A 25,751-nucleotide genomic window follows, 5' to 3' on the forward strand; every position below is an offset into this window, starting at 1 on the left:
GCCTAGAGAATCTCAGGGACAGAGGAGCCTGGTGGGCTGCCATCTATGGGGTCACAGAGAGTCAGTTGGACACGACTGAAGTGACTTGCAGCAGCAGCAGTCCTTGGTAATGTGCATTTATGTGTTAAAAGCAGGTTATGAGATAGAAAAAAAAAATCCTATAGGGACATTAGATTCACTGTTAGGGTTTTCTTTCTTTTTTGGTTTAGTAAGTTAAAATAAAGATAGCTTTCAAGATTCAAAGCCTTTTATCACTCTCACAAGAACAACAACAACAACAAAATCTTTTCTGATGTGATTGCTTCAGTATTTGAACACAGCAGCCTAAATTCAAGAAAACAAGAGTGTATATGATGAGAGAACTTTCTTTACTTACTGTGTGTGTGTTTGAAACAAGCTTCTTTTGTTGGGGAAAAAAAAAAATGACAAGCTTCTTTTGTTGGGGGAAAAAAAAGTGATGGTGAAAAGTTGAGTCCCCAGAGGATTTATGTTGTGATTTTCAATTCCAGCTCACTGCAGTCGACGCAGATGAAGGGTCAAACGGGGAGATCACATATGAAATCCTGGTTGGGGCTCAGGGAGACTTCATCATCAATAAAACAACAGGGCTTATCTCCATCGCTCCGGGGGTGGAACTGATGGTTGGACGGACTTACGCGCTCACTGTCCAAGCAGCGGATAATGCTCCTCCAGCAGAGAGAAGGTAATTTATATCAGAACCAATGCAATCTTTTCATCGCTCCAGTTTAACCCCATAATTAAATAAAAGAAGCACAGCAAGCATTCTTTTATCTTATAAACATCTAAATTAGATCAGAAAATCAGAGAGACTAGTTTCTCAGGAACTGCATATTCTTTTGTCAAATTGAGGAAAAAGTATGATAAAGTCAAGATTGAACCACAAACTAATTAACTATGATTCCAGATGTGAAGGATGCAAGTTTCTGTTGGGAGGGAGGTGGGAACTAGGAAATATCAGAAGCCTGTGTCCAATATATTAGTGAAAAGTAAGTTTGTTACTGAGAGCTCATATAACAGCAATCCATGATGCCTCAGGGATTTGAAGCCATCCCTCAGTGTCTGGATAATTATTTTAAAATTATATATATATATATATATATATATATATATATAAATTTTATCTAGAAAACCATTATCTATATATAATATAATCTCATATACATGTATACATATATATATAAGAGAAAAACATTAAGAGAAATCAAAGTGAAAAGACTTTCAATTATTACAACTACATTTATTTGTTCCCCCACCTGAGATATTCCTTTTATTTCCTGTTTGTTCCAGATTTCAGGATGCATTTTAAGAAAATATAAATTTAATATTAATACATTATTGAATCTTTCTAGGAACTTTATGTCTCTTCATTTGCCCATGGTTTCTTTTGTGTCCTTTAGTAGATTTTATTTTCAAAATTTTTTTTTAATAAATGTCCTATACATTTTTTTTTGTTAGGATGTTTCTCATTTTTTGTTATTGTAAACAGACTCCTTTCTTGTTCTTCTAATTGGCTGACATTTACACATACAAAAGTTATTAACCTATATTAATTTTAAGACACTTTCTTAATTCTCTTATATTTTTATACTTTTCCAGTTCATGTTTTTATATTATCTAATAATATATTTTATAAGTAGTGATACTTTGATGTCCTTCTTTTTGTTTATTTTTTTCCCTTTAATTTCATTTAATAAAAATGTTTGTCTTGATTTTAAGTAAGAAGGCCTACCATGTTTCCCTATTATACTGGTTTATGGTTAAAAAATATTTTACTATGTTAATAAAGCATTCATCTATTTTTATTTTATTGACTTAAAAAAAATAAGAATGGTCATTTATTCAAGTCAAACAAATAATCCATCAACTATGAAAGCAGTAATGACTTTTCTTTTTGAGCAAATGCTAGGATGACTGGTCTTAATATGGTTCTAAAATATATCTATTTTTCATTCCTGATATAAATCCCACTAGGCTTTGGTGTTTTAATCTTGAAATAAACTTCTGGATTATGTTTGTTGCTATCTTACTTAGTGAAACCATCCATGCTTCTCTTTTTGAGAAACTTTTGTGAAGGCTTTATATAGTTTTTATGATACTACATAGATGAAATAAACAAAAATACAAAGGAACACAAAAATGAATTAATAAGTACAACAACAATATGAATTAGTTGTATCTCTAAAGTCAGTAAATCTAAATTCAGTTCTCTGAAAAATAAATAAAAACGTAGATAAATTGATAACTATCAGCTAGCCCAGTCAAAAAGTGGGAGAAAGTGGAACTTTGCCTAATAAATTCTGAGAAGGAAATGACATAGAAACAGAATAAATTGGAAGAATCATTAAGAAACCACTTTGCTTAAATAGATGCAAAAACTTGAAAACATGGATAAAATGGATAATTTTTCAAGAAGTTATAATTTACCAAAATCAATTGCAAAGATTAAGAATTCTTAAGAGATCAATTCTGTAGAGGAAAATACTACCCCTAACTATAGCAAGACAAGGAAGTTTGATAGAACTGTAACAGAACCACTGACCATTAAAACTCCTCCAGAGCAGAGAATAGGACATTATTTTCCCTGAAGCATAACCATGTGAGAGACTTTTCTCTTCACATCCCTCTTATCATTAATCATAGATATTTCACAGGACCCTGTATTTCCTCATTGATATGTCTAGACTGTTCTTTCTCTCGTTTCTCAATATTTTATCTTTTAATCTCATTGCATAAGAATGGATGTACTATCCAGTACTCCTTGCTGCTCTCACCTGCGGATGACGGATCCCCTCCATTTTCTCCCACTGCTATTTACAGGCCTGTAGGTCACTCCAGAAGAGCTTAGTTCTTGTCTGCTTGGCATTCACTTCCACAGTATGTTTGTCAAAATGCTTAGTGACTTCATTGTCCAGTGTGGTAGAAAGCACCTCCAAACTTGCAGTTGTTTTGGCGAGGATCTCTGGAGCCTTCCTCAATGCTTACTTTTCAAACTCCAAATATAATCTTGAGCAACAAATCTAAGGTCTAACCTGAAAACATTCAGGAAACAAAAAATCCGACTACTTGCATTAATAACATCACAGTCTAAGCCATTGTCCTCTCTAGTCTATAGTGTTGAAAACCACTTCTAATGAGAAGTCTAATTAGACTTCTGCCTGAGCCGCTTCAGAGTCTCCTCTCAATACAATTGCCTGAGTGATTCTGATAACATAGAACACATCTCTTCCTTTTGCATAGATTTCTAGAGTCTTCACATCTCACTCTGTGTAAAAGGCAACATCATTAAAAGGGTCAGTGGAGCCCAGCCCAGTTTGTCCTGGTAGCAGCCGCGGAATACTTCCTCATGTCACCTCTTCACATTTGCCTGGCCTTCTACTCTGTGATGTTTCTCTTAGTCCACTCCAGTTATCACACTAGTCTCCTCTCTGTCTCTGAGGCTTGCAGCCACTTGCAAACCTTTGAACTTGATGTTCATCTCCTTTCAGCTTGCAGAGTGGTTTTACCCTCAGATTTCTTTGTGGCCTTATTCCTTCAAGGTCATTATTCAATCATCACTTCATCTGTGAATCCTTTTCTAACAACCTGTTTGCAATTAAAACAAGCTCTTAATGCTTTTATAGCCCTTTCCTGGTATTACTTGATGCACTGAAAGTACTACTGTGAAATGCACTCTATGCATTTTTGTTTAGAGAATGAATTTCATTGTCTGCCTTGCTGCTTCTCCACCAGAGAGCTAGTTCAAAAGGATAAGAATCATTGTGGTTCAGTTTTCTCTTTTTCCCAGAAGTCAAAACAATTTCTGAATGCCCTCAGTTCTAAACAAGCATCTTTTTTGTTTCTTTTCCTAGATTTTTAACAAATGTCACTTTGGGTTTTTAAATAGTTGAATCGGAATAAGAGATGATATGATACAAAACTCAGTTTTTTTTTAGAGTTTCCCAAAGAGTTAGATTTGAAATTCTGCCTTCCCAGAAAGTATACACCAATTCTCTCCTAGTCCCTATTAAATTAAAAAATATATATATTGGTGTCTGTGACAGTAAGATTTTCTACCCAGTCCAACAAACCATTTATTATATAACTACCATTTATGGGAATACAAAGGTAAACATAGTAATTGTCATTTGCAGGCCAAAAGAAAAATTACGGTAAATTGTAGAAAGTAGAACTATGCATAAATCAGTTTACCATGGTGAAGTTGAGATTGAGGTAAATTCTCACCTTTCTGGGGCATTGATGAGGGCACTTGTCATAACAGGGGAGTATTTAGAAGATCTACTAAACAAGATGAGTTTAGGAGAATGAACAGAGGTTGACCACATTAAAATAACAATAATAATAATAAAGCCCATCACAGTATTTATACAGCTAGAGAAGTGTGAAATAACTTGGTATTTTGGATAATTGCAAGTCAGTCAGCAAATCAGTATATTAACTATGATTCAAAGAGGGTCAGTAGAGTTAAGGGTCAAATCATGGGAAATTTAATTTGTTTTCTTAAGAAGCTTGGAGTTATCTAGTCAATGGAAGCAATGGAAGGACTTTAAAACAGAAATTCATCTGAGATAATTTGGTTTCAGGAAAATCACTCTGAAAATCACACTGAAAATCACTCTGAAAATCACACTACAGAAGATAGATTTGAGGGAAGATGAAGCTGTAGGTAGGTTTTCCCAGTGGTTCAAAGGTAAAGAATCTGCCTGCCAGTGTAGGAGCCTTGGGTTTGATCCTTGGGTCATAAAGGTCCCCTAGAAAAGGGAAAGGCAACCCACTCCAGTATTCTTGCCTGGAGAATTCCATGGAAAGAGGAGCTTGGCGGGCTATATAGTCCATGGGGTCACCAAGAGTCAGCTATGACTTAGCGACTGAACAACAACAAACAGCAAAAGCTATAGGTAGAGAAATGAGGCAGAACACCTCCACTAAAAAAAATGTTGCTGATGGTTTGAACTTGGCCATGAGTAAGGAAAAATGGAGAGAAGGAATTATTAAAAATTGAAAGACTCTCCCAGGTTTTTATCTAAGCTGACCGATTGGTAGCAATGTCAATAAGGCACACATATTTGAGTGAAAGGGAAGAGCTCAATTTCATACACATTTACTTGTATTTACTTGGAATAAATATATTATTCAAAAAGAAAATGGATATACAGGCCTGAATGTGAGAAGACATTCAAGGGCTATATCTTGTGTAGAAACAAACAGAATTCATTTATACAGTGAATAGTTACAGAATCCAAAATGAGAGTCTAAGTTTGAATGAATTTAAAATAATAGTGTCATTCATGCTGGGTTATTCTGAAGGGAAGTTGAAGATGACTGATACTATTTAATTAATGTGCCAGGGCTAGACATCATGCTAGTGACCTTTATATATAATTTTTAATCTTAACAACAAAATTGTAAGTCTTGCATAGCTCTATTTATTTTTATAAACCAAAAATAAAAACCGAAAAGGATAACTTACTTGGCTACATGACCCCTTGCCCACTTTCATAAAAAAATATTGATAACCATAGTAAATAAGAGGTAGAAACATAACTTGAACTCAGGACTCTTAGATTCTAAAATCTTCCCCTTCATTTTGTTCCATATCCAAAACCCTTAGTTATTATTCTGGAGAAAAAATAAGATACAAATAATATTAATGCTAATTATAAACATAAATATATCTTGTCTTTATTATTTAAACTGTTATTAAAACCTGATAATAGTCATCTATTCATTTTGTAACATTTTCATTGAAGATAGTGCTGTGCTAAACAGATGTCTAATCTATATATGTATGCACATTATGATTGATATTTTTAGACAACTTTATTATTTAATGAGTGAGATTTTAAATTTGCTTTGAAGTTCTGGTTTGCAAGTCATATCACTGATTTGTCTTGATAAGCCTTTGTTTACAGTAATTCGTAGTCTAAGTGGTTTTTACTTAAATTGTATCCTACTCCTGGAAACAAAGTGGCATTTTCAGAATTTGAATATATAGGTCTTTTCAGTGATATGAGGCATTTATTTGACTTAGTCTCACTGTTTTCTTTATAGATGATGGTTTGGGCACTAGAAGACCACCTTATGATGGTTGATTAAATATCAAGTGGGACTTGCAGAGAGTAAAATCCATATACCCCCATCCTACCTGCCACAATAATGTTACATTTCCCTAGAATAATGACACTTGCTATTTTCTGGAGGAAAATTAGTCTTTCAGATTGAGTTGATGATTGAACTGAAGAGTTGTGAGGCTTTGCTTTTAGTATTTCTTTCGTAAAAAGATGCTCTTAGAAAATTATGAACATAAAAATACAGATTGTGACATATTTTACAAGCTGATACAGATGACAACAGTGACATGTAAACCTAATTAAATGATAACACTAAAAGCAATGATGATTTTCTGTCTTATTCTTTTCTAATAAACAACCTCAATTCTAAATGTCAATAACACTGACTCTCAAAATGAAGATTTATGAATTAACTAGCAGAAGAATTAACTGTTTATATACTTGTTATTCTAACTGATTAAACTAGCCAAAGAATTAGAGAGTAAGAGGAGCCAGAGTGTATAGTGGTTTTGTTTGGGGGAATTTTTTTTTTTTTTTTCAGTCATTGATAAACAGAAGAGGACAAAAGCAAAAGATTTTTTTAAAGTAGTAAGATATATTAGATAGTATTTACTTTTTGTCTGTAAGTCTTCCTGTATGTAACTGCATTGAATTAAGTAAATATTTAATCTTAGTATGAGTTAAAGTCTTACTATTAAGTATTTATCAAAATGTAAAGATAAAATTCAGTCCCTTCCCCCAAATAGAAAACAAATCATGATAAAATAACAGATGCCTGGCAAGGAATACTTTTTTGATACTCAATCTATTTTCATGGAATTCAAGGTTGTATCTAACTAACACAATATTAAATCACCCATTCTCAAATAAAATTATATTTCAATTGTGAATATATATATTTAAAAATAACTTCCATGATATATTTAACATTAATAATAAAAAATTATGGAAGTATTCATTTATATAGAGTGAAGTAGACCAGAAATAAAAACACCAATACCGTATACTAACACATATATATGGAATTTAGAAAGATGGTAATGATAACCCTGTATGCTAGACAGCAAAAGAGACACAGATATATAGAACGGATTTTTGGACTCTGAGGGAGAGGGAGAGGGAGAGGGTGGGATGATTTGGGAGAATGGCATTGAAACATGTATACTATCAGGTAAGAAACGAATCGCCAGTCTATGTTCAATACAAGATACAGAATGCTGGGGCTGGTGCACGGGGGATGATCCAGAGAGATGATATGGGGTGGGAAGTGGGAGGGGGGTTCAGGATTGGGAACTCATGTACACCCGTGGCTGATTCATGTCAATGTATGGCAAAACCAATACAGTATTGAAAAGTAAAGTAAAAATAAAAATTAAAAAAAGACAAAAATAATAAAAAATTTATGGAAGTATTCATTTTAGCAAAATTTTACTGAGTTTCCTCTTGGGAAGCACTAGAAATATAAGACAAGGTGAGCTTTTTGCCCTCACAGCATTCGTATAGAGGCACAGATAAATCTGGATATAGCATAGTATAATTACAAGTGCAGTTTAACTTGGACAGGAAGGAAAATGAGGTATCCTAACAGGAAAAACAATAAAAGCAATGATACAGAGACACAGCAAAGTATTGTCTGCTGTGGGAACTGTTAAAATCTATCAACCTATTCCCATTGGTATTAAGCTGAAATTTAAATTAGTAAGTAGAACACATGAGTACTTGAAGGCTGTGACTCTTGCTCATCTCTCTAGTCTTAATCCCTACTATTGTCCTAATTATACCTTTTTCTTTAGTTGTACAAAAGGTATTGTTTTTTTATTTATTGGTCTCTGAATTTGCACACCTGTTTTTCTCTGTCTGTAATGCCCTGTGGTTTTTATACCTACGTGCATCTTGTCCCTGTAACTTTCCCTGAGAAATTTCTCTGAAGTCTTATGTTAGTTTTAAATCTGGGAGTGTTGTTCCTATGGATCCCTGTATGTGTTTCCAAAATAATAAGACAGGACCTATGAACACTAAGATGTAAATACAGCTTTTTTATTGTGATATTGGTGAAGACAATGGAAAAAAAAAGTTAAGCTTTCATTTTGATGATCCTCTTAGAAACAAGGTAGAAATATAGAGTACAAATAGATACCTTGTAGCATGTGTTGACACATTTAAAACAAAATTACTATACAGACTGTGCAATCTTCTAAATGTCAAGAACATTATCTCAGTACCACTGAGTAGCACTGTCATATCCAAAAAATTTGACTTTTTATCTTCTTAAAAATTATACCATTTCTGAAGTTAAAGCTTCTTAGGCCTCTCTTCACAACCTCTTTTTATTCATATTTTATTTTGTTCTTAAAAACAAAGTGCTATGGGTGTTTTATTCATAATATAAACAATTAACATTGATTGTGATATTATAGTCTGATCCAAATACTTGAAATTTGTGATTTTCTGTGAGATAACATCCTTCCTTGCAAACCACAGATGTTTTATGCTCTCACACAGAAGCATACACACACATCAGATAATTAAAAAGTCTTGTTTACTTTCCAGTTTTGTTCTTGAAGAATGTGGGGAGAAAAGGCAGGCAGATTTTAAATTTGTAAGTTTTGCCTTTGAGTTTGTCTTCTGTTGCTAATTATCTTCACCACCTTGAATCTATCACTTAATCTTTCTGACTTTCTAATATTCTTTCATAAAATGAGAGTTAAGCTAGATGGTTTCCAGGGTCTTTTAAAATCATATGATTATCTGAGAAGCTATATCACCTTTCTTGTTCTACTTTGAACTCATTACCAAATGAGAAAAAAAAACGTTATGTTTTTTTGTTTATAGATCTATCTACTATAAATCTGACTATATTATAAAAATAAAATTTATATCATATAGATTCTCAGTTTTATGCATTTAAGACTAGCTGTAAAATGTAATACAAAGTGTTCACATAGAATGCTATTATTTACCTTGTGACTGTCCTGTTTTGTTATGTGCTTAATTAATGATATTGAATTACTAATCTTTATACAGCATTAATGATATTATTTTATCGTTAATACTATCGGGATTCAATTTTAGAAAGCTAACTCTGACACTATATTAACATCAAGGCTAAAAAGGGGATAGAGTTTTAGAAGGCCATAACCATCAAGAAGGTTGGTGCTTATTTCAACTTATTGTAGCAAAGTACCAGGATGTTAAAGATGAAAAACTTAAGACCTTGAAATATGATTGTACTCAAATAACTCTGAAATCCAAGTGTGTGTGTGAGGGGAAAGGGTTGGGAATGATTAGTGATTCTAGCATTTGTATTACTGGAAAGGAGCAAAGGAAGCAAAGGAGTAAGTGCAGATGAAGCAGACGGTCATGTTGGACCTTGGTGTTCACTGTCTTCTGCCTTGGGAAATAGAGTCTTTTTGTTTTGCATTTAATATTTTTCTTTGTGCCATATACACAGCCGTCTTATGAGTTAGAAGTCATTGCTGTACTGTTGTGGATGTAAACAGTTTAGTCAAAGGGGGGAGAACAAGGAAATATGCAAAGTACAATTAGTTTAGCATAAATTATACTTTAAGAGCACAAAGAGACCCATGCTCAAGTAGTCCACAACAGTAAGTTGAAGCTCTAATGAATATCAAAAACAGGAAAGTTCTAGATTTTTGAAAGGACACTTTGAATTTAGGGTACAGGTATTTTTTAGGTCAAAAAAGTGAAGGACTATCTTGCCTCCAGGGTTATTAAGGAGAGTTTTCGGTCAGCTTATAGAGGAATCCCCTGGAGTCCTAACTTAAAAAGCAGGGGAATCTGCATGTTTTACTCCCCATGAACTTCTGGGACCCTGGTCTTCTAAATCAAATTTGTGTGAGAAAAACCTTGTATATTCATGGAAAATATAGATTTCCAGTACCACACCAAAAGATTAGGATCCAGTATGTCTAAACCCTAACACCACCACAATCCACTCAGGAAGGGAGAGAGGATACTGTGCCTGTAGATTTTAGCTCAGAAAACTGAAAAAAATGCAATTAAATGTAAAATATTTAAAGAGATATGAATAAGATAAATGCAAGCTTATTAATTCCATTTCAAAGAATAGAATAAGAAACCTTATTTTGAATAGTTATCAATAATAACTGATATATGTATGTTTTTCAGTATGTACTTCCCCAGTGGCTCAGATGGTAAAGAATCTGCCTGTGATTCTGGAGACCTGGGTTTGATCCCTTGGTCAAGGAGATCCCATGGAAAAAGGATTGGCTACCCACTACACTGTTCTTGCCTGGAGAATTCCATGGACAGAAGAGCCTGATGGGCTACAGTCATGAGGTCTCAGAGTCAGACACACCTGAGCAACTAACACTTTCACTTGACTTCATATATGTATATATACACATACGTACACATGTGCATACACACACACACATATTTAATCCTTATGCTAATCTTAATGTTATTATTATATTTAGTTGTTAGATGAAGATAGTGAAACTGAAAGAAGTCAGTTGCCTGGGATCACATCTGGTAGCATCAAAATTTTAACCCAGGAATGTGTGGTTAAAATTCCAGTGCTCAACATTGCTCAGCTAGGATTATTATCAATATGGTGTAGGGTAAATGTTATTGGGATTATGCACAGATGATGTGCCAGCAGCAAAAAGGAAGAAATAGTAAAATGTGTTAATCACTTTATATGTAACAAACACTAAGAAAATAACTCAGAATGATGAAGGGTAATGCTAGCAGTAATGTTTATCTTGGGATGGCTTTGGAATGAGATCACCACCTAGGAGAATAATATGCCCACTCATACTGACAATTACTTTATTCCCACAATATGAAAAGTAGGGCTCTTTGCACACTAAATTTTTAACTTCCTGATATTTCTTTTTTTAATCTATCCATCATAGTTGTTGTTTAGTCACTAAGTCGTATCTGACTCTTTTGTGATCCCATGGACTGTATACAACCTGCCAGGCTCCTCTCTCCATGGAATTGCCCAGGCAAGAATACTGGCATGGATTACCATTTCCTTCTCTAGGGGATCTTCCCGACTCAGGGATCAAGTTTGGGTTTCCTGCATGGTGGGTGGGTTCTATACCACTGAGCCACCAGGGAAGCCCGCCATTTTAGTACTGATAAGGGTAAACTTGATACCTCTAAGTTTATAAGCAACATTTTATCATCCATTTTAACCTACTTTAAACATCTTACCCTTAAAACATGAGTTGTAAAAAATAACTTGAAAAGAAAAGCAATTATATTGCTGAATTTTAATAATGAGATAATATCAGAGCAAGAAATAATGCAGATGCATTAACTAATTATGAAGTCTAAAAGATTTTAATTTAGATTGAAATTGCTTTGGAACAATGTTGTGGTAAATTTAAGTATGATTTTTTTTTTAAGACACTGCAAATTTTTAGAGGTGCTTAGTATTCTATAGGTATCTATTCTACTGAGAATATGTTCAGAAACAATTTGAACTTAGGCATAGTATAAGGTGATAAGCTAAAAAATATTTTCAGTTCCAATAAACTGTGGAAAACTCTGAAAGACATGGGAACACCAGACCACTTGACCTGCCTCTTGAGAATCCTATATGCAGGTCAGGAAGCAACAGTTAGAACTGGACCTGGAACAACACACTGGTTCCAGATAGGAAAAGGAGTATGTCAAGGCTGTATATTGTCACCCTGCTTATTTAACTTCTATGCAGAGTACATCATGAAAATTGCTGGGCTGGAGGAAGCACAAGCTGGAATCAAGATTGCCGGGAGAAATATCAATAACCTCAGATATTCAGATGACACCACCCTTATGGAAGAACGTGAAGAGTAACTAAAGAGCCTCTTGATGAAACTGAAAGAGGAGAGTGAAAAAGTTGGCTTAAAGCTCAACATTCAGAAAACGAAGATCATGGCTTCAGGTCCCATCACTTCATGGGAAATAGATGGGGAAACAGTGGAAACAGTGTCAGACTTTATTTTGGGGGGCTCCAAAATCACAGCAGATGATGATTGCAGCCATGAAATTAAAAGACGCTTGCTCCTTGGAAGGAAAATTATGACCAACCTAGATAGCATATTCAAAAGCAGAGACATTAGTTTGTCAACAAAGGTCTGTCTAGTCAAGGCTATGCTTTTTCCAGTAGTTATGTATGGATGTGAGATTTGGACTGTGAAGAAAGCTGAAGGCCGAAGAATTGATGCTTTTGAACTGTGGTGTTGGAGAAGACTCTTGAGAGTCCCTTGGACTGCAAGGAGATCCAACCAGTCCATCCTAAAAGAGCCCAGTCCTAGGTGTTCTTTGGAAGGAATGATGCTATGAAACTCCAGTACTTTGGCCACCTCATGAGAAGAGTTGACTCATTGGGACTCTGATGCTGGGAGGGATTGGGGGCAGGAGGCGAAGGGGATGATCAGATGGCTAGATGACATCACTGACTCGATGGGTGTGAGTTTGAGTGAACTCCGGGAGTTGGTGATGGACAGGGAGGCCTGGCGTGCTGCAATTCATGGGGTCGCAAAGAGTCAGACACGACTGAGTGACTGAACTGAACTGAACTGATGATGTGTATTTCTCTTAAGAGCTTTTCAAAGTAAACAAATATAGAATAATAATCTCAGAAAAATGTTTTCAGTAACATGTCTTTAACTGATACACTTAATGTAAAGAACTTTGGGCTACTTTAAGAAAAATTTTGCCCCCAAATAGAAATTGGAAGAAATGTGTTTTGAATAAAAAGGCATGATTTTGTTAAAATAAGTTAAAGCACACAACTCAGGCAGTGGTGGAATGTTCTTTATGAATGAATACCAACTTTGTAAACCCCAGGTCTCATTAATATAGTCCAGCCAATGTCTCTTCTGTACCAATCTTCTTCTGCTTTTGCTACTTAAGGAAATTTCAGAGTTTAGATATAACAATAAAGGTGATTATATCAATGCTAATGGTTTTGTCCTTCTAATAGTAGAATAACTTTTGTCCCTCAAAAACAAATGTCCGTCGATTTCAGCCTTCAGTTAAATCTAACTTCCAAAATTTTATATTATACTCTTTAAAGAAGACTTAAAAACAGATTTGGTATTGTTTGCAACTATTTTACACAACTATTACTTTATGATCCTGACTCTTGACATGCATTTCATTAAGCCATTGATGTCAGCAAAAAAGCTAATAAAACACAGCCCATATTTTGTTTTCTGTGTTATTTTAATCAATACTCCCTCTGCTGGTTTAATGGAAGAAATCCCCAAGGACATCTCTTATTACCAAATATTTACAGAGTATTTTTTTGCTATTAGAGAAGCATTACAAAATTAAGTCAAAAGTCAAGGCAATTTAATTAATTACCTCTATTTGCACAGCTATTTCTTTTTAATCCACACTATTAATCTAAGTAGGAAAAATCCATACCTGAGGCATTTTTTTTTTCCTTTTGCTAAGATAATTTCATAAAAAGATCATCGTTCGGTGGTAGCTTTTGTTTTCCCACCCTTTTATTCTGAATTGCTTTATTATTTCCCATAAAAATTCAGAATTTCTCTCTCCTATAAACCAAACAACAGAATATCAAATGCAGTCTGTCATTAAATGTGATGTAGATTTTTACCCATCTTGTTTGCTTCTCTTTCTCTGCAGGCATTCCATCTGCACTGTGTACATTGAAGTGCTTCCTCCAAATAATCAAAGCCCTCCTCGCTTCCCACAGTTAATGTATAGCCTTGAAATCAGCGAGGCCATGAGGATCGGTGCTGTTTTATTAAATCTACAGGTATGCTCCTTAGTTTACATATTAAGTTCTAGCAACAACCTTGAAGGCTAATGGGTTTAATATCTGTGCAAGAGGGGAGAAAACCTCACATGTCACTTACACTCTGATGAATGACAATTCCATCTGGAAAGGAAAGTAGGGATAATATGGATGGAGGGTTTCCACAGCAAATCTATTCTATTGATTGCCACTATTGAAGCACTGACGTTAGCTGGCAGGGATTAGCTGCAATTATTACAAGAGAGAATGAAAGGATTGGAAGCATGCACTTGAATATCTTGTACTTTGCATCCAAAGAGTTTGCAGCTGACTCTTGTGTTCTGTCTTGGATTCCTTTGCCCCTGCAGGATTTATTTTTGCTGCAGTGTTCCGTATAGAAAATGACTTTAGATTCACCAACTGATGGTAGGCATTCTAATTCAGAGGCAGGCAATTTTATTTTGTGGCCAAGGGAAAACCTTCTAATTGCTGTGCCTCAGTTTATTTGTTTAGATGAAGGGGGTAGATTTAGGTGATATTTCCATTCACAGCTCTTGATACTTGGGCATATGAGTTACTTGCAGAATGATAGCTTGATTTTCACAATTTATATATTCCTGGCTAAAGCATATTTGGCCAGAAAATGCTACATTTTCAACTGAACCTACAGTTTCAAGTTGGGCTACTTGTACTGTGATGATAACTGTCACTTGCTATAAAAATCATGAGTACAAGACATTGCTTTATCTACGGATATTCAGAGGACAGAAAATTTATCATCTCCTGGTGTTATATGGGAATAGCAGGACTTGCTGACATGAGAATTCAGGAAGCTGGCCTTGAAGATTAGAAGAGGTTTTTTTTTTTTCTTCTCTTCAAGTGTGATGATTTAGGAAAATCCCAGTATTGATCTTTGTCATCAAATGAGATAACGTGAGGCATCTTGCAATCCTATTTGAATCCTATTTGAATCCTAATTTGATATAAAATTAAAGGTTCCATAGAATGTTTACACTAGAAGGAATGCTAAAAATAATGAAACATATCAACCTCATTATCTAAATGTGGGAAATGAATCTTATAGAAAGTAAATGGGGCCTAAATCAGTTGATAAAATTATCAACATTTCCAAAACAAAGCTCATTCTGTTATATCACACACATTTTCTGAGGCTGCTAAAATTTTGGCTGGCATTACCAGATACTTCTTTTTACCTCTGCTCTTGTCTTTATTTTGTTGCTTTTTCTCTAGGTAACTAGAGAGAATTTACTTGTGTTGTTCATTTACTATTAAAACATAGGGAAATAAAATTATATAAAGTAGATATATTCAGTTCAGTTCAGTTCAGTTGCTCAGTCGTGTCCGATTCTTTGTGACCTCATGAATCGCAGCACGCCTGGCCTCCCTGTCCATCACAAATTCCCGGAGTTCACTCAGACTCACGTCCATCGAGTCCATGATGCCATCCAGCCATCTCACCCTCGGTCGTCCCCTTCTCCTCCTGCCCCCAATCCCTCCCAGCATCAGACTCTTTTCCAATGAGTCAACTCTTTGCATGAGGTGGCCAAAGTACTGGAGCTTCAGCTTTAGCATCATTCCTTCCAAAGAAATCCCAGGGTTGATCTCCTTCAGAATGGACTGGTTGGATCTTCTTGTGGTCCAAGGGACTCTCAAGAGTCTTCTCCAACACCACAGTTCAAAAGCATCAATTCTTCGGCGCTCAGCCTTCTTCATAGTCCAACTCTCACATCCATACATGACCACAGGAAAAACCATAGCCTTGACGAAACGGACCTTAGTCGGCAAAGTAATGTCTCTGCTTTTGAATAGTAATAAGGAAATTTGGGGGATGTTAATAGATAAAATAGGCTTCCTTGGTGGCTCAAACAATAGAGAATCTGCCTGCAATGCAGGAGACCCAGATTCGATCCCTGGTCCTAGAAGATCCCCTGGAGAATGAAAAGTCTCTCCATTCCAATATTCTTGCCTGAGTCCCTTGGACTGCAAGGAGATCAAATCAGTCAATCCTAAGGAAATCAACTCTGAATATTCATTGGAAAGACTAATGGTGAAGCTGAAACTGCAATACTCTGGCCACCTGATACAAAGAACCAAGTCACTGAAAAAGACCCTGATGCTGGGAAAGATTGAGGGCAGGAGGAGAAGCTGACAGCAGAGGATGAGATTGTTGGATGGCATCACTGACTCAATGGACATGAGTTTGAGCCCACTCTGAGAGATAATGAAGGATAAGGTAGCCTGGTGTGCTGTAGAGTCCATGGGATTGCAGAGTCGGAAGTGACTAAGTGACTAAACAACAATGGACAAAAGAAAAAAAATCCTGTAGTTTCTTTAGGAGAAATAAAACATTTAGTTGAGTCATGTAAATGATAAAATATGGAAAACCAAATATTAAATAGTTACATTTATAGAATAATGAAAATTTTTATTTATCTATGATGGGAATTTATTTTGTCTAAACAAAAAGTAAAGAAAAATAAATCTTAGATTTCTAAGTTCAGGCCAAGAAATTGTACATGTTTAACATTTAAATATTTCTTGAGAATATGCTTTTGTATAATTTAACTTTCTATAAGTTAGATATAATTTTACTTCTAAAATGGCCCTGGTTTCATTTCAAATCCCAGAAATATCTGGGAACCATAGTACAGGAGAATAATTCTACCTGTGAGTTAAAGATGAAAAGGAGTTGGCCTTTTTCATATCTCAAATTTCTCTAGTACAAAAGCTGAGAAAATACTTGAAGTGACATTTCTATTCACCCTTTGTGCTTCTGGTAGAAGTGAAAGAAAAGATGCCAATTGCAGTGGCAGTCTCTATTAGAAAGAACTAGGGTGACACCATCAAGGCATTTTTTATAAGCCACCAACCATATACTTTTGCTCATGATCAACTGAGATTGAATTTAAACTAGTGACCTAAAAGTTGAAAAGCTCTGTCAAATTACTCTCGCAAAGACTTCTAATAACAGAATGTATTAGAGGTACTTCTGGACACATTCTCGTCTTTTTCACACACAGCACTGCCCACTGCTGACTCACAGCTCAATTTAGAAAGACAGGATTTATGGAGAAATATATTTTCAAAGATAACAGAAGAGTGACTTCAAAATAATCTGTTTTGACTGAGGTCAAAGTGGTTTCTTTTCAGACAACAATCTTTGTTTCCCTCCCCAGCCCCTTTCCTTTCCTCTTGTAAGTATTTTCCTTTCATTCTTTCTAAAAGTTGTTTAGGAGGCTGTGATTTTCCTCCAAATATCCTATTAAGGATATCTTGCCTAGCTGCTTTTTTGATGGCATTTCATGGAGGAAAATATTACCAGGAGCTTTTATTTTTTCAAACTTGTGCTGATCAGCGTTAGTATTAGGTGGGACTTTTTCTTCCAAAATTGGTCAAATCTTGCTCTAAAGCATGTTCCTCCTTTGTAATTCTGAACTACCAGTGAAGCATGTGAGACTGGTATGCTGGTGCCAGAGCATACACTGGGATCCTGAAAGCAGGCTGTGTGCCTCTCTCCCCAATTTTGTGTTTGGTTATGTCACATTGCTAGCTTGAAATGGCCCATGGTGGGTGTTTTTATGCCGTCATAACTAGCAAATGCAATGAATCAGTACCCTCCAGTCCAGATCAGTTGTTAAACTTTTGTTTACACACCATTGGATTTGGAGCAAATTTCTCAAGATTCAGATCACTAAAATATGTTGACTCTAGCAGCTTTCTGCATCTTTGTCTGCCTGAAATTTTTATCTACTTCCATCACTTTAAAGATGAGAGCCATGCTTCCAAATGTGACTCTATATTATACTCAAATACAATAGGTCTCAGGTTTTTTTTATCCATATAAAAGCATTTTTTTGCTTTCAAATTACCCTTATAATTTATGGCTCACATTCTCATCGACTGTTTGACACATCCCTGTTACCACTAGTATAATCCTTTCTTACACATGGATTCTCCTTGTACCATCACCATCATCATCATACTTATATAATAATAATAGCTATATAATGACACTTATGTGGAACTTAGTGAGGTATGACTACTTCCAATAATCATGTACAGATGTGAGAGTTGGACTATAAACAATTCTGATCACTGAAGAATTGATACCTTTAAATTGTGGTGCTAGAGAAGATTCTTGAAAGTCCCTTGGACTGCAAGGAGATCAAACCAGTCAATCCTAAAGGAAATCAACCCTGAACCTTCGTTGGATGCTGAAGCTGAAGCTCCAGTACTTTGGCCAGCTGATGGGAAGAGCTGACTCATTGGAAAAGACCCTAATGATGGGAAAGATTGCAGGCAGGAGGAAAAGGGGATGACAGAGGCTGAGATGACTGGATGGCATCACTGACTCAATGGACGTGAGTTTGAGCAAACTCTGGGAGATGATGAAGGAGAAGGAAGCCTTGTGTGCTGCAGTCCATGGGTTACAAAGAGTTGGATGTGACTGAATGACTGAACAACAGTAACAACAATGAGGCAAGCACTATTTAAGTTCTTAATTGTCTCAGAAAGGACAGCCAGGTTTATATTATACATTCACACTCAAAATTTCAGCAATTTGTAATATAAAGTTTTATTTCCTACTCACACTGTGTGTCCATCATGAATCAATTCTAGCTCTGAAAAAAAAATTCTACCCCTATTCTTCATGATTTTCACTCTATTTCAGAATGATGGAACAGCCTCTACCTGGGACAGTTGTTCCTCTGACAGACTGAAAAGAGAGTCACAATAAACCATATGCTGTCACATAATCTTCTTCTGGAAGTAACACAAGACCCTTCTACCCACATTTCCTTCACCAAACCAGGTCATAATTCTGCTAGCGATTCAATTATGGCAAGGATGTATAATCTTACTACTAGAAAGTGAAGTCATTCAGTCGTGTCCAACTCTTTGCGACCCAATGGACTGTAACCTACCAGGCTTCTAAGTCCATGGAATTTTCCAGGCAAGGGTACTGGAGTGGGTTGCCATTTCCTTCTCCAGGGGATCTTCCTGGCCCAGGTATTGAACCCAGGTCTCCTGCATTGCAGGCAGGCACTTTACCTAGAGGCAGACACTAATTACATGGCTATGTCTGATGTCAAGAGCCATGACTTCTTTGGTACAGCCTTTGTTTTCCAAGTCACTGCACACAGCAGCTTTGCTAAATGATTCATAACTGCCTAACATAATTTCCCATCCTTGCAACATGCAATAACAGTTTCCTTACCACCCTTATCTTGATGTCACTGCTATTTATTATTTTGGGGAGTGTTTATTATGGTACAATCCAATTTTAAGCACTAAATTGTGAATTAGTTAAAATGTCTAGGGTTTTGTCGCCAAATTTCACATTTTATGCCAATCTCTGGTTGGTAGTGACTGCTATATTCAGTCTTCATTCTGAAACTCAACAGTAATGGAACCGCCTCTGTCTAGAATTTTATTGATCTCTTGACTGAAGGCAATATTTGCAGTGGAAAACACAACAAAACCCAACACAGCAAAAAGCTAAACCTAGTTATTTGCTATTTCCCGTCAAAGAGTAGGACACAATTGAGCAACTGAACAACCACCACCACAAAGGAATTATGCACATAATATCTATTCAATCCTTGGGATGAGAAGATGCCTTGGAGAAAGAATGACAACCTACTCCAGTATTCTTGCCTGGAGGATGCCATGGACAGAGGAGCTTGGTGGGAGACAATCATGCGGTCAGAAAGAGTTAAACACCACTGAATGACTAACACACACACAATCTGCATGTAAATTAAATAAGCAGGGTGACAATATACAGCTTTGATATATTCCTTTCCCAAATTGGGATCAGTCCACTGTTTAATGTCTAGATCTTACTGTGGCTTCTTGACCTGCATATAGATTTCTCAGGAGGCAGGTAAGGTGGTCTGGTAGGTGGTCTGGTCTCTTTAAGAATTTTCCAAGTATGAGGTGGTCCGCACAATCCAAGGCTTTAGCACAGTCAATGAAGCATAAGTCGATTTTTTATGGAATTTTCTAGCTTTTTCTATGATCAAGCGGATGTTGACAATTTGATCTCTGTTTCCTCTGTCTTTTCTAAACTCAACTTGAACATGTGAAAGTTCTCAGTTGAACCCTGGCGTAGAGAATTTTGAGCATTACTTTGCTAGCTTGTGAAATAAATGCAATTATGCAGTAGCTTAAACATTCTTTGGCATTGCCCTTCTTTGGGATTGGAAGGAAAACTGACCTTTTTCAGTTGTGTGGCCACTGCTGAGTTTTCCAAATTTGCTGGCATGTTGAGTGCAGCACTTTCACAGCATCATCTTAGGATTTGAAAGAGCTCAACTGGAATTCCAGCACCTCCACTAGCTTTGTTCATAGTGATGCTTCCTAAGGCCCACTTCACTTTGCATCCCAGCATGCCTGGCTCTAGGTGAGTGATCACACCATCATGGTTATCTGGGTCATTAAGTTTTCTTTCTTTCTTTCTTTTTTTTTTTTTAATAATTCTTCTATCTATTCTTGCCAACTCTTTTGAATATTTCTGTTTCTGTTAGGTCCATACTGTTTCTATCCTTTACTATGCCCATCTTTACATGAAATGTTCCCTTGGTATCTAATTCTCTTGAAGAGATTTTTAGTCTTTCCCATTCTATTAATTTCCTCTATTTCTTTGCATTGGTCACTTAGGAAGGCCTTCTTATCTCTTATATTCTTTGGAACTCTGCATTTAGATGGATATATCTTTCCTTTTCTCCTTTGCTTTTTGCTTCTCTTCTTTTCTCAGCTATTTGTAAAACCTCCTCAAGCAACACTTTCCCTTTTTGCATTTCTTTTTCTTGAGGATGGTTTTGATCACCACCTCCTGTACAGTGTAATGGACCTCCGTCCATAATTCTTCAGTCACTCTGTCTATCAAATCTAATCCCTTGAATCTATTTGTCACTTCCACTATATAATCATAAGGTATTTGATTTAGGTCATATCTGAATGGTCTAGTGATTTTCCCTACTTTCTTCAATTTAAGTCTGGATTTTGCAATAAGGAGTTCATGATCTAAGCCACAGTCAGCTCCTGATCTTTTTTTTTTTTGCTGACTATATACAGCTTCTCCATCTTTGGCTGCAAACAATATAATCAGTCTGATTTCAGGATTGACCATATGATGATATCCATGTGTAGAGTCTTCTCTTGTGTTGTTGGAAGAGGTTGTTTGCTAAGACTAATGCATTCTCTTGGCAAAAATCCGTTAGCCTTTACCCTGCTTCCTTTTGTACTCCAAGGCCAAACTTGCCTGTTCCTCCAAGTATCTCTTGACTTCCTACCTCTGCATTTCAGTCCCCTATGATGAAAATGATCTTTTTTTTGGTGTTGGTCCTAGAAGGTCTTTTAGATCTTCATAGAAATGTTCGACTTCAGCTTCTTCAGCGTTAGTGATTGGAACAGATTTGGATTACTGCGATATTGAATGGCTTGCCTTTGAAACGAACAGGAATCATTCTGCCGTTGTTAAGATCGCATCCAAGTACTGCATTTTGGACTCTTTTGTTGACTATGATGGCTACTCCATTTCTTCTAAGGGATTCTTGCCCACAGTAGTAGGTATAATGGTCATTTGAATTAAATTCACCCATTCCTCTCCATTTTAGTTCACTGATTCCTAAAATTCCTTCCACAGTATTTTGTTGCAATCTCAATACAGGTAATTTTTTTAAAATGTAAATTTATTTATTTTAATTGGAGGCTAATTACTTTACAATATTGTATTGGTTTTGCCATACATCAACATGAATCCACCAAGGGTGTATGCTTTCCCCATCCTGAACCCCCCTCCCACCTCCCTCCCAGTATATTTTCCCTCTCCATGTTTTTTTTTTTTTTTTAATATTTATTTTTAATGGGAGGATAATTGCTTTACAATGTTGTGTTGGTTTCTGCTGTACATAATTGTGAATCAACCATAAGTATTCTTTCCCTTTTTAATCACCCTCCCACCCTGCTTCCCCATCACCCCTCTAGGTTGTCATAGAGCACTGGATTGAACTTCCTGTGTTATACAGCAACTTATCACTATCTGGTAATAGATTATATGGTAATATCTAGGTTTCAAAGTTACTCTCTCAATTCGAGCCCCAGTCCTTCCCCTGCTGTGTCCATAAGCACGTTCTCTATGTCTGTATCTCTATTCTTGCCATGCAGATAGGTTCATCAGTACTATTTTATAGATTCCATATATATGTTTAATATAAAGTATTTATTTTTCTCTTTCTGACTTATTTCACTGTGTACAACAGACTCTCGTTCTTTTACCTCAGTTCAACTGACTCGGATTTGTTCCTTTTTATGGCTGAATAATATTCCATTGTATATATGTACTGCTTTCTTTGTCCATTCATCTTTTGATGGACATATAGGTTGTTCCCATGTCTGGGCTATTGTATATAGTGCTGCAATGAACATTGGGGTTCATGTGTCTTTTGAATATTGGTTTTCTCAAGATATTTGTCCAGGAGTGGGATTGCTGGGTCATACAGTAGTTTTTTTTTTTTTTTTTAATTTATTTATTTTTTATTTTACTTTACAGTTCTGTATTGGTTTTGCCATACATTGACATGAATCCACCACGGGTGTACATGCGTTCCCAAACCTGAACCCCCCTCCCACCCCCCTTCCCACAACATCTCTCTGGGTCATCCCCGCGTACCAGCCCCAAGCGTGCCATATCCTGCATTGTTCATAGACTGGCAATTCGATTCTTACATGATATTATACATGTTTCAATATCATTCTCCCAAGTCATCTCACCCTCTCCCTCTCCCACTGAGTCCAAAAGTCCGTTATACACATCTGTGTCTTTTTTGCTGTCCTGCATACAGGGTCATCATTACCATCTTTCTAAATTCCATATATATGTGTTAGTATACTGTATTGGTGTTTTTCTTTCTGGCTTTTAATTTTTTTTCCCTAGTTTTTCAAAGGAATCTCCATATTGTTCTTCATTGTGGCTATATCAATTTACATTACCACCAACTGTGCAGGAGGGTTCCCTTTTCTCCACAGCCTCTACAGCATTTATTGTTTGTAGATTTTTTTGATGATAGCCATTCTCACTATGTAACGACCATGTAAGTCATGGTCAGTCTGGCCAATTAGGTCAGTTTTGATTGCTTCATTGTAGTTTTGATTTGCATTTCTCTAGTAATGAACGATTGAAGAAGGCAATGGCACCCCACTCTAGTACTCTTGCCTGGAAAATCCCATGGATGGAGGAGACTGGTGGGCTGCAGTCCATAGGGTTGCTAAGAGTCGGACACGACTGAGCGACTTCACTTTCACTTTTCACTTTCATGCATTGGAGAAGGAAATGGCAACCCACTCCAGTGTTCTTGCCTGGAGAATCCCAGGGACAGTGGAGCCTGGTGGGCTGCCATCTATGGGGTTGCACAGAGTCGGACACGACTGAAGTGACTTATTAGCAGCAGCAGCAGCAGTAATGAACGATGAGCATCTTTTCATGTGCTTGTTGGCCATGTGTATGTTTTCTTTGGAGAAATGTCTGTTTAGGTCTTCTGCCCATTTGTTGATTGGGTTGTTTGTTTTTCTAATATTGAGATACTGAGCTGCTTCTCTATCCTTTCTATTCCCACTTTAGAGGAAATTTGAAAAGAAGATAAATGAATAAGAGATCACATTCACCTCACTCTAAGTCCCCAGAACCAAAATTTGTTTTAAAATGAAGAAAAATGCATCATACAGTAAAAATGAGGCAGTTTTTCTAAGTAAGAATTATATATATAATTGAGACATTATTGATGAAGTCAACTACATGCCAAAATGGACGTGATCAGTGCAGTAGCCTGACAGCAGGCTGTAAGAAATAAAACCAGTTAATTTGCTACACAAGAATTAAGATTCCTTATTCTGAATATAAAGGAAGATTAAGTCTTAATTTTTGTACCTACAATGAAAGTACAGGAGAAGAAAATATTTAGTAGATACTATGGAGGTGCAGACCTGTAGCATTTGGCATTTAAAGCAATCAGCTCTGAATCTGCCTCATTTTACTCCTGGATTTCTAGTTGTGATACTCTCCTGTATTACTAGGTGAGTAAAGTGATAAGGTATATTATTCTCAAGGCCTTGACATTGTTTCTAACATGTGGTTATTCAAGATGGAAAACCCAGTTCCTTCCACGCTTCTACAATAATCAAAATATCCATTTTCAGCAGTAAGATTACACCTGCCTATAGAGAACAAATGTTAGTTATAAACAAGTTTTAAATCAATGATCCATTTTACCTATTGTTGGTAAGGAAGTCCTTAAGGAAAGTTCAATTACCCTTTGCAAAACAGATAGCAAACATATATGGGAAACAGAGTAAAGCTATATCCCTCTTTGCACACAATATGTTGCTATAAGGGTGAAGTTTTGAAATTAGAGGAAAATAAGTGCTGGCAATTGTTCATTGATTAAAATATCTTTATCCCTGTCCTTTTTTTTTTTTTTTCCTACTAATTCTCTTATTTACACATGGACTTACTTCTGAAAATGAATGGTGGTAGAAAAATAAGTGACTTGAAGTGATGCCAGTGCCAGTGCTGATTTTTTAAAAAATAAAGAACAGATATAATGGAGCACAGACTGACAAAACAGCCTCTGGGCAAAGTAGCCTATATGGCTGGCAAACTAAAATGATTTTTATATTTTAAAAGTTTTTTTCATAAAATATAAACAAAAATAAAATTAGAAAACAAAAAATATATACAAAGAAGTCACATGTAGCCTTATAAATATTTTAATTACTTTTTAAGGGAGGAAACATATTCTGACCCTTATAATATACAATTGAGTGCCATGGACAGGGAGCACGTGTATACCTGTGGTGGATTCATGTTGATGTATGGCAAAACCAATACAATATTGTAAAGTAATTAACTTCCAACGAAAATAAATAAATTTGTATTAAAAATAAAAAAATAATAAAAACAAAAGAAACAGGCGAGCAAATTAACAAAAAGTCTATTATGTTTAAATAAAGTGAATGTGAATATCTAAAAAATAAAAATGTAAAAAATATTTTGCACTCTTAAAATGAAGTATATTAAATTAAAATAGGAGTCATTTAATTAAGCTATGTCAAAATTCTCTGTTATCTGTTCTGAGTCTCACATTAGCTAGTTGAAAACAGGAGCAATATTAGTTATTAAGGTATAGTTCATATATATATGTGTGTATTAAGTCAATACATTGCAGTTGTTATTCAGTCACCCAGTCATGTCCAACTTTTTGTGACCCCGTGGACGGCAGCACTCCAGGCCTCCCTGTCCCTCACCATTTCCCAGAGTTTGCCCAAGTTCACCTTCATTGTATTGGTGATGCCATCCAGCCATCTCATCCTCTGATGCCCTCTTTTCATTCTACGCTCAACCTTTACCAGCATCAGGGACTTTTCTGTTGAGTCAACTCTTTATATCAGATGACCAATATACTGGAGTTTCAGTTTCAGCATCAGTCCTTCCAATGAGTATTCAGGGCTGATTTCCCTTAAGATTGATGGGTTTGATCTCCTTGCTGTCCAAGGGACTCTCAGGAGACTTCTCCAGCATCACAGTTCAAAGGCAACATAAACTAAGGATTAACTTATTCTTTGGTATAATCAAAAGACAGAATTTTAAAAGCTTGGGAAACAGGAGGGGAGTTGTTTTCTTTTGGATAGCAAAGTGGAGATTAAATGAGACAGCATGTAAGGATGTTGATTGCATAGATCAGTGCCTAAAATGAAGAAAAAAATGGTAGTTCTTTTTATTTTTATTCCTAATCTCCAGAAGAATGAACACTGCCTTTTTTTGGTTTGTTTTTCAGTTAACTAGATTTAAGACTTTAAAGGTGAACAAGATGGTCCTGGGCACTTGGAATAGT

The 25,751-nt window shown here is 35.9% G+C and overlaps 1 protein-coding gene across 8 annotated transcripts in view; it reads left to right on the forward strand.

Moving 5' to 3' along the window:
- PCDH15 (protocadherin related 15) overlaps positions 1-25,751 on the forward strand; it is an 874,191-nt gene that overhangs the window by 512,386 nt on the left and 336,054 nt on the right. For 7 of the 8 annotated variants that reach the window (XM_040254669.1, XM_040254668.1, XM_040254664.1 and 4 more), the window contains 2 exons: positions 510-703; positions 13,725-13,857. In XM_040254669.1, coding sequence (XP_040110603.1) covers positions 510-703; positions 13,725-13,857 — 327 coding nt within the window. The remainder of the gene's footprint in view (positions 1-509; positions 704-13,724; positions 13,858-25,751) is intronic. The other variant, XM_040254667.1, reaches the window with a different exon arrangement.

The sequence above is a fragment of the Oryx dammah genome, unplaced genomic scaffold, assembly GCF_014754425.2.
Source record: "Oryx dammah isolate SB20612 unplaced genomic scaffold, SCBI_Odam_1.1 HiC_scaffold_14, whole genome shotgun sequence".
In the NCBI taxonomy this organism is placed as follows: Eukaryota; Metazoa; Chordata; class Mammalia; order Artiodactyla; family Bovidae; genus Oryx; species Oryx dammah.